This window comes from Nicotiana tabacum, chromosome 20 (assembly GCF_000715075.1).
Source record: "Nicotiana tabacum cultivar K326 chromosome 20, ASM71507v2, whole genome shotgun sequence".
Lineage (NCBI taxonomy): Eukaryota > Viridiplantae > Streptophyta > Magnoliopsida > Solanales > Solanaceae > Nicotiana > Nicotiana tabacum.
Genome location: NC_134099.1, coordinates 91,129,878 through 91,140,417, shown reverse-complemented (window position 1 = coordinate 91,140,417; position 10,540 = coordinate 91,129,878). Strand labels below are relative to the sequence as shown.

The 10,540-nt window shown below is 36.1% G+C and overlaps 1 protein-coding gene across 1 annotated transcript; it reads right to left on the bottom strand.

The window, feature by feature from the left end:
- Positions 1 to 4,457: 4,457 nt before the first annotated feature.
- Positions 4,458 to 10,540, bottom strand: LOC107807116 (protein EARLY STARVATION 1, chloroplastic). The gene is made up of 11 exons (XM_016631431.2): positions 10,151 to 10,540; positions 8,635 to 8,726; positions 8,316 to 8,509; positions 7,703 to 7,742; positions 7,450 to 7,531; positions 7,234 to 7,311; positions 7,014 to 7,139; positions 6,020 to 6,141; positions 5,325 to 5,364; positions 5,098 to 5,172; positions 4,458 to 4,964 (listed from the first exon to the last, which is right to left on the bottom strand). Exons 1-11 carry the CDS (start codon positions 10,309 to 10,311, stop codon positions 4,814 to 4,816), a joined length of 1,161 nt encoding a protein of 386 aa, XP_016486917.1. The 5' UTR covers positions 10,312 to 10,540; the 3' UTR covers positions 4,458 to 4,813.

The following is a 10,540-nucleotide window of genomic DNA, read 5'->3' as shown; positions in this document are numbered from 1 at the left end:
AATCTTATTTGCTATCTTTCTATTTAAATTAAAGAAATATTATCTTTCAATTTAAATTAAATACTATAATAAATATTTTCCTAAATTGCCAAGTGGCTTTATATTAGCTTGCCACTTGGCTTAACCACAATGCAAACTTTCTTGCTTTAATATATATATAGATAGATTAAGTTACCAAAATTTAAAATACAAGGAAGTGATCAAGTTGAAAGTACAACGACTCAAAATTGATTCCTTTACTAAGCTAAGGGATTAACGCCATTCCTTTATATTTAAGAATAAATATTAGCCACAAGAAATAATTTACATCATTATTTTTCATCAGTTTTTATCTTTTGTTTTTAGTTTAAATGTGACGATCCGACCCATCGTCTCGTGAGTTACCGCCCCGTTTTCTCTATTTCCTATTTCTTTATGCTTCATTATCAGTGTTGGGTGCGAATGAGTTGATTTGGATTGGTTTTAGTAGGAAATGAGACACTTAGTCTCTTTAAGGAAGGTTTGTTTTGAAAAAGTCAACCGGACGTTGACTTATGTGTTAGAGGGATCGGATTTCAATCCCGATAATTCGGTTAGCTTCGAGGGATGATTTGTGACATAGGAGTGTGATCGGAAGTAATTTTGGAGGTCCGGTGTAGAATTAGGCTTGAATTGGCGAAGTTAGTATTTTGGCAAATTCCGGTTGATAGGTGAGATTTTGATCCGAGAGTCGGAATGGAATTCCGAGAGTTTCTGTAGCTTCGTTAGGTGATTTGGGATATGTGTGCAAAATTTCAGGTCATTCGGACGTGGTTTGGTCGGGTTTTTGATCGAAAGTGTATTTCGGAAGTTTTTAGAAAATTAGGCTTGAATTCGATGAGTTTTGGGTAATTTGATATTGTTTGAGGTGTTTTGATGATTGTAAGAGGTTTGAATAATGTTATGAATTATGTTGGCACGTTTGGTCGGGGTCCCATGAGGCTCGGATAAGTTTTGGAAGAGTTTTTGGAAGAGTTTTGACGTTTGAGCATAAGCATGTAATGATCCAAAGGTCCATTTTTAGTTCTAGAGATTGAAATTTTATTTCGAGATTTCCAGAATTTAAATAATGAATTATATGAGTGATCTGGAAAGTTTGGTCTAATTTCATCAAGTCGCGATTGGGTTTTTGACACGAAACATGAGTTAATTGTTTAACGAGCGAAATGGATATCGCACTGAGCAAACGAGCTCCGAATTGAGTTTCAATTGAAGTACTATGTTCGTATCATTATTTGTGACTCATAGGAACAAGAATCATCGAATTCCGAGTTCGTATGATGGAGTTAGAGCCATTTTAGTAAAAAGAAAAGTGCTGCAATTTCTTTGGCTGCTGCTGTATTTTTTTAGCAGCGTGAACAGTAACCGCGCGTGAACAGTGACCACACGCATGAATAGTGACCACGCGGGTGAACAGTAATAGTGCGGGTGAACAGTACTTCCAAAAAATTTGAGTTTACAAAACAAATCATCCGCGATTTTGGGTCATTTTTCCTGCATGGTTGATCATTTTGAGAGCTTCTTGGTGGAGATTAAAGAGGGATTCAAGGGGGAACGACTTGAGGTAAGTTTCTTGGACTTAGAACTCATTTTTATTGTGAATTCCACCTAGAGATTCATGAAATATAAGCCTACAAATCAAGAACTAGGGCTTGAATTTTGAAACCAAACAATTAGGATTTGATGGGTCGTTTGAACTCAGATTTGGGAGTTCTTGGTATGTATAGACTCGTGGCGAGACAAGGAATCCGGTGATGTTAATTTTCTGATTTTTCGAGATGTGGGCCCGGGGCTCAGATTTTGTCAAATTCGTGAATTTTGATATTTTTCGATTGCTTTCGATTGAGTATTGTCTCTTTAGCATAATGCGACATATTCGTTGTGATTTTGGGAAGATTCGTCGCACGAGGAGGGTAATTTGAGAGGCAAGGGCATAGCGAGCTAGACTTTGACCGTCTTGAGGTGAGTAATTGATGTAAATGATGTCCTGAGGATTTGAAACCCCGGAATTTCACATCGTAACGCTATATTGAGGTGACTTGCACGCCGGATAACGGGCGTGGGGTAGAGCACCGTTGGGGATTGTGACTTGGTCCGTCCCGAGAGATGTTTTTACCGTGTTTTCTACTTGAACTAAATTGAGAATCATCCTTACTTGGATTTAATTGTTACATTTGGGCTTCTTGCCAATTATTTGAATCCTTCAGGGATTGATATCACTGCTTTCGCATATTTTGCATATCATTTGACCTCAGTCCAAGGTTTTAAATACTGTTTTGCAAACTCAGCCATCTTTCTAAGATTTGAAAACTTAAATGATATTTCGGGCTGAGAACTACTGTTTTACAAATTCCCAAGGGGCTTATGATGATTTCTGGACTGAGCATGGATCGGGTTGCGCACCGCAGCAGTGTTATATTGATATTGAGGCCGAGAGCCTGGTTGATTACATTGATATTGAGGTCGAGATCCTGGTTGATTACATTGATATAGAGGCTGAGAGCCTGGGTGATTATACTGAGATTGATATGAGGCCGAGGGCCTAGATTTGATGTCACGAGATGGCTTGATATTGCGCTTGGGCTGTAGGAACCCCTCCAGAGTCTGCACACACCCCCAGTGAGCGTCGTCGACGATAAATAAATGGATGGCTCGGGCTGCACACCGTAGTGGGTACTAGAGTGTACCATCATATGCATTGCATTGCACTCATGCATTTGTTTTTATCTGTTATACATGTCTCAGTATTTGGTACTCTGACTTAATTGACTTGTTGCTTCACTATTTGTTGTTCTAAACTGCCAGTTATAGTTTACTTTGTATTTTTCCATGATTTCTTATTCTCAACCTTTATTTATGTTTATTACTCACTGGGTCGGAGTACTCACATTACTCCCTGCACCTTGCGTGCAGATCCAGGTACACCACAGGCTAAGTGAGGAATTGTTTAGCTGAGCAGGCAGTATCCGGGAGTATTGAGGTAGTTGCATGGCGTTCGCAGCCTTGATCTCTCCCCTCTATCTCTATCTTTTATTCCGTATTTTTCCTAGACAGACTTGTAATAGGTGGATATTCTGTATTAGAGGCTCATATACGTGACACCGGATTCTGTTGGGCTATGGTGTGATATTTTAATTGAACTTCCGCAGATTTTATTATTAATTATACACTTGAATGAAATGACTTAATAAATTCTCTGTGATATTTATCTATAATCTGAATAAGAATTTGAGATAATGTTGTTGAATGGTCGGGCTTGCCTAGCAGCGTGTTGGGCGCTATCATGACCGGGGTTGGGGTCGTGACATTAAATATGCTAATTTATATGGGTTGTTAAATATTTAAACTGAAATATTTGGTCGTAAATTTTCAGTCAAAAAGATATTAAAAGTATCATAAAGAGATGGTAGAATCATGAACGATGTTTGATTAGTATTTTTTCTTTGTTGAAAATATGACACTAATTAGCTATATCATAAAGAGGAGACTTCAATGCCGCGTCACTTCTCTTGAGACGATATATATATATATATATATATATATATATATATATATATATATATATATATATATATATAAAGAGAGAGAATATTAGGATTTGCAACTGCTATGATTCATATAAGGGGTGGTGGGCATTTAAAATTGGTAAGAATAATAACTAACAAGAGAAAGAAGATGATTTTTGAAAATTTACGTAACATAAGGAGGAGAAGCAAATGGTTTATTTGTCTGGTTGAAAGTGAAAAATAATGGAAGGAAGGAATGAAATAAAAAAACAGAAAAAGTATAAAGAAATTGTACCATGAAACTTGAAAGAGGGAGAAGAGCAACAATTTATAAAAAGAATGAGAAAGGAAAGAAAGAAAACAAGGGGGAAAAGGAAAGGAAAAAAGAGGAGAAAATAAGTAAAATTGAATATCCCTACCATTTGTTTTTCCTGTCAGATAATTAGAAGTTTTGGATTGCTACATGTTACGATTAGAACATGAGGGGAAAAAGGGATAGGGATACAATAGAAAAGAAACAAAAAGAAATAAAGAAAAGGAAAAAAGAAAAAGAAAAGGACAAGTGTTAGAAATTAGGGAATTTGAGACGAGATACATTCAATTGAATTATATTCATATTTTTATTTCTTACCCCCCCCCCCCCCCTTTTTTTTAAGTAATATCAACCTTATGAAACATAAGTAATAATAATTCATACTAAATAACAATATAATAAGGATATCGTGGAGTAAGAAGAAAAGGCGAATAACATTTCACAATTGCATCTTTAAGATTTCTAAATTAATATTTGTTCATTTTTCTGTTATTCTTTTATTCTTTCTTTATATTCACAAATATTCAGTTGTTTTCATATTTAACCCGAAATGTTTCTCATATATGTTTTCTATCATAGGATTTTAGGACTGCGCAAAGGGCAGACATGTATACTAGTTCTATAAAATAGGTGAATTCCCTCTTTGGACAAAATCAAACGGGCCTAAACAACATGTCAAACATACAAAAGAAAAGCAAAAACCACAATGTTAAAAGAATGAAATAAATGGATAATAGCAAAAAATTACAAATAAATTTCTGACAAAATTGTAAACTCGCTATTTTAAGAATCAAGCTTGGCCAATAAGACGATGCCTTGTCATTGTGCTAAAGTTGGAGGTGACTTATCGTTTTTTGATAAAGTGTTGTCCATGCCAACTTCGCGAATCCCGACTATACCACTACAACCCGCTGACTCACACCAGTACAGGGACCGGATAACTCTGTCCACCAAAACTTAAGCAAATGGAAAGAAGTCACCTAGTTGGAGGGGACTCATCGTCTGGAGGCACAGACAAACCAAAATCAATATTTGGATACACACCACGAGGTTGTTCTCGAGGTTGTATAGAGAACAACTGGCTTGAATCACCAACCACGTCTGCCCACCCATAGTGAGGTTCATCCCTTGAATAACAAGAAAGTCATTTTACTTTGATGTATCTCGCGACATAAAGGAAAACAAGCAAATATAGCTTCATAATTCAAAACAATAGCTCATAAAGGGAAGTTTTACTGCATATGAGTGAGTCTCACTTACTCATAATACGTTTCTTCATCTACAACCATGTCCCAGCTTTCGCCTGTTGTGCTCTTGCCAAATTTGTGCACTTTGCTGATTCATTAAGAAAAAATAGGCATAACTTGAGTCATTTTTATATTATATCATTTGGTTTTAAAGGAGGAAAACATATCGAGGAAGTGAACTTGCAACTTGCAAGATATCATAGAACATAACGAAATATTAGATTTATAGTCATGAAATACCCATTTCCAAAGTGCTCCTCTCCCCATGTCCTTGACCACCCTGGATAATTAGAAGGAAAAAGTATTAGGTTAAGTGTCACATTAATTGTTCAAGAAATGACAATTAATTTGCCCCTAAATCTGAATATAGCTAGCATCTTTAAAATTATAAATTCAGGAAATCCTTGACATCAGAACTTACAGACGTAGAAACTGATATATTTTGGATGGGTTCCCTTCTAGCTTAAACAATCACTTATTGTAGGAAATTAAGTTGTGCAAGACCATTTCATAAAATGTTAACATGTTTAAAGAAAATAAGTATACGACAATCACAAGCTGATGTTTGTTGATCTTCGCCCTAGATTTCCAATATATACATACCCTTATCTCCACAAGTAATTCTGGTTAGCTTTTCAATCATTTTCTTGTTCTGATTAGACTTTTCAATCTTTTCTTACATCTACTTGAGCTGCAGTACACATTCTTGTGAAATAGATAACTATCACGTTCTTTTTATTTACTTATGAGGTGGGTGTATTCCATTTTGTAGCTGAAGTTTCATTTTAACAAAAGCTTCTGGTTATTGGGTTTTTGTTTCAACATCATAGTCCGTTCCGATAAGTCAAAGGTAAATGTCAACACCCTAGTACTTTAAGGAGACAAAAAATGTGCAATCCAAGTTGACAACCAATAAAAAACAAGATAGGACCTACTTTCACTGCTGGGTGATGCATGCCAAGTCTCCCCTTGTCGTGAACCAATGCCGCCAAAAAATTTCTCCTCCCATTTATCTCCCCATTTCGTTCCCAGTTCAGTTTCTGCCCACTTGTCCGTCCTGAGAAAAGGAGTAATAAAATTCTGTAAGCAATAAAAACCCCTTTTTTCAGTGCCTCGGAACATGGAGCAAGCTTGAAGAAAGTTCTCAACCATTTCACAAGGTGAATAGGTCATAAAATAAACAGTTAAGCACGTTATCATCTTATAATGCCATATCATTAACCTAATTGTACTATTACTGAAGGTTAATATCTCAGCTTTCACATTCAAATATTGTCGAATGAAATTATAAAATAAGTTGAACTTCCTATCGGGATGGTTGTTTATAAAAAAAGTTAAAAGTTTTTAGAAGTTTGTATTTAGATGTTGCCTCTTAAAAATGAAAGATTACCCAATGAAGGGTATCTTGAAAGTACCTAAAATACAAATATTTACTTGACCCATTAAATAGAGTATCGTATAACCTATTAGATTGAAAAAACCGGAAGAAAAAATGTTTGATGACAAAATGAAGTGAATAAATACAGGTGTTTTTTTCCCAAACACAGTTCAAAAGTTTCAATTGCATGTAGATCCTACTTGAGAGGGCCCCCCTCAGTTGAGGGGATACCAGCATGACCAATTTTTATTTCATCCCCCTATCAAATTCTGGAACTTGAGTTTGTTTTCCCCATTAACACATATGTTAGCATAAGAGATATTCATCATACAAAGTATCCATGTGACACAGGATGTAAGTTGTTCAAGGCAAAAACAGACTCTAGGATTTTCAACCAACTGTGCAAATGATTAGCAGGTCAAAGCAGTTAGCACTTAGCAATGCTTAGATGAAAAGTCGACGTTTACCAATCGAGGAGTCTGGAACCCAAAATGAGTAATGGCAAATGAAAAATAAGACGACCTTTTTATTATAAGGGAAAAATAAGATACCATTTAAGGACAGATCCTCTTCCATCATATTGCTCTCCCCATTTCTCCCACCATGACTGTTCATTTAGTCTACCATACTTGTGGGCCCCTTTCTCTGTCCAACCCTTTGCGTCATATTTTTCCGACCTGCAACAGAGTAATGTGCTCTAACAACATAATTGCAGGTAGTTTCATTGTTCATAACAGCATGATTATGAATCTTCCATTTCTCAAGTCTTACCAATTCTCATACCACCCGGCGTTCTCTGTGCCTGATTTTGCTTGTTTTTGTGCACTCCTTTCTATCCTAGCTAGATTGCTGCAGTAAAAACATGCAGCATTATATATTTATAATGGCTTTGTCAAAGCATAAAATCCAGTTATGTTACACCACAACGTAACCAGGAGAATTCAGCAGCTTATGAGATCACAGAAAGTTGGATAACATATATACAACCTCCACTCGTCTTGGTGAAGAACTTCCTGCCATGTTTCCAACCACGAATCTCCTTCAGCATTTTTTCCAGATTTTTCTGCACCTGCCAATCATCAAATAAAACGAAAAATGGATAAATCATGATTTCCCGGAAGAATAAAGTGAAAATTGTTTGACTTCAAAATAATACTCAAATCAATGCTTAAAACGGATACGACATAGAGAACTTGGCCAAGTGAAGTAAACTGATACAACAACAAAAAATTAGCATTACCTAGTTCTTTGTAACCAGTCCAGTCGCTTTTTTCCCACCACTGTCAAGGAGATCAAGAAATCCAATTAAATGCATCCACCTGGGATGATACTAGATAAGGTTATAAAATAATGTCAACAAATTACTATTGCAATCAGCAATGATCTAGCATCATACTATATGCTTACAAACTTGTAAATAGGACTAACTAGAAAAGCCGCAAAGGATATTCCTAGATGCAGATCACTAGCTTTTCTCCAAGTACCCGTTAGTTCTTTAACTCTGAGGGTAAACCTTAGCTTAACAGAAAAGCTCAATAATCTGCAAGCATCCCCAGGATCTAACCAGAATATGCACTGCTTCCCAAGTTCAAGTGTTCAAACATTTTGGTCTCTCATATGTACATATATCAAGTTTTGCCACAAAAAATAATTTGTCAACAGTCATTGAGGCACTATTTTTTTTTTTAAATGGATCTTTGATGATAGACTCGAGAATTTACACAGTTGAACACTCAGTCAATTTAAAATGTGCTACATATAAATGCTTGGCAAAGTATTTCCATGAAACATGTTGGCTGACTATAGTTCTTCAGCATAATCTTATAGAAACATGACTATAAGGACATATGTACCGTTTCTTTCCATTCTGAGGTACCATCATGGCTCTGCCCACCCATCCTTGTCCATCGGCATCGGTATCCATTGTCACCAATATCTTCTCCACTCTTCCGATACCAAGTACTGCCATCTTCATTAGTCCCAGATTCATTGACATTCTCGTTCTGCAGGTTGATGCCCCAATCTTTCTCGTTAGCGATACCGGTGTCTGGAGAAGGAAGCAGAAGTTAGAAAATTATGATCAAGTGCCACTAAGACCCTTGCATAATTAGAGTAGGCGACTGAATTTTGGAAAAATCTTATGAATGCCAAGAAGGTTGGAATCATTAATACCTCGTTTTGGTGGAGAGTCATGGGACTGAGGGCCTGAATTTCTTGGGGTGCAGCGTGGAAAGAATTGTTCTTGCTTTGAAGCAAATCGCGATCTACAGAGTAAAAGTCTATTATGAACGGACAAAAAAAAAAGCAAACATCTGTTTGCAATCAATCATAGCAAGACGAGTCAATTTGAGGCTAAACAATTGATTAAATTTGTTGTTACATATATTTAATTATTAGAATGTAATACAACCTTAGTTTATTCTATTTTGCAGACTAAATGACCCCACAGAAATTTGAAATTTGACTCAACTTAGGTTGCTTTCTACTACTCGAGCTTGGTTGAAAAAACTCTAGCAAAGTGTGGGAGCAGAGGCATTGTCAAGCTACAAACCTAAGCTGAGCTCGACTTAGATATTAATTTATTAATGATTAACCAAGCCTGATCTCGTTGAATAGTTTAGATAACATGATTTTTAGTTTGCACTATATATTTATCAAAAACAAAAACTTATGAACACAACTCATATGCTACAAGCTACATTGATTGTAAATCATTAACAATGATAAACAAGTAGAAGGTTTTGCTCCTACGGGAGTGATCTAGCAGTAGAAAATCCCTAAGAGAAGATAGTAGGTAAATCTTACCATCTGCCCATGTCTTCTTGAGAGAATAACTCAATAACTATGCTAGTGAGCTAGTAGGTATCTGGTGTAGAAATCGAGATGGGCACAAGCCGACATGGATGACAACATTACAGGAAAAAAAAAGTCTGAATTTCAACTAAACTATGTTCTTGGCCAATTTAATTGACTGACTCCTTTACATCCTCATGTGAGGAAGGTTGTAACTCCTATTACATGCATTGCCATAGTGCATTGTTAATGAAATAATTTTACATTGCCTATAAAAGAAAAAAGAGCCTATGTACTAGTACGCTTTAAATGACTGGAAAGTGCAAACAACCCACCTCAAGCTGAAAAGAATAACAAAACTCTAGGTTATTTCATTCACTAATCTCTTTTAAAGTTTATTTAAGTGAAAATTACTATTTACAAAATTTAACAGATAAATCTTTTTTTTTTCCTTCAAAATTCCTCGAACATGGCAAAGTCTAAAACAGCTTATTATCTTAGTAAGACTAGGCTTAATTATTTTACTCGTTCCCAGGTTAGCAAAAATCAAATCAAATTGATGACAAATGTACAACCATTTTAAAAGCAAAATAAGGTTTAGTTTGCACTGTCCCAAATGGAAAACCTTTACCCTCCATTAAACTTTTGCTCTAGAATCACTCCGCAGTTAGTATTGAGCTTCAACCTAAGGGTAAAGTTGGGACCTTTTATCGAAAAATTTGGGTAAAGTTCACATTTCATTTTAAAGCTCTGTCAATGGTAAACGTAAATACAAGATAACGGTATCAATGGACTAAAAGTTGGAAAAATTGCAAAATTGACCAATTTGGGATAGTACACTGACAAATTTGGACCTTTTCTAAGTAAAAGAGTAAAGTTTGAAGGAAAAACTCACTGTGGAGACGCAAAGGGCATAGTAGAAGAAGAAGCCTGGACTTTTACACCATAACTATGACTAATCTTCTTCCGCTGCAACTTTACAACTCCAATTCTAACATCGAGTCTTTTGAGCTTAAGACCGAATGGCGCCGTTAATCTGTGGGAAGGCGCCGCCATTGCAATTTCTCTTTACGAAAATGCCATCGATAAACGTAGAATGAAGGTGAAAGAGGAAGTTTAGGGAGTGAAGTGTATGAAGTTCAAAGTTTAGGGGGGAAGAAGAGAGTTGGAGTGAAAATGGGAAGACTGAGATTTTGAGGAGAGAAATTCGGGGAGAGAATCTTTGTGTTTAAAGGATTGATCTGAAAATTGGTGACGGTGAGCCTGTAAAATGGCCTTATGGATT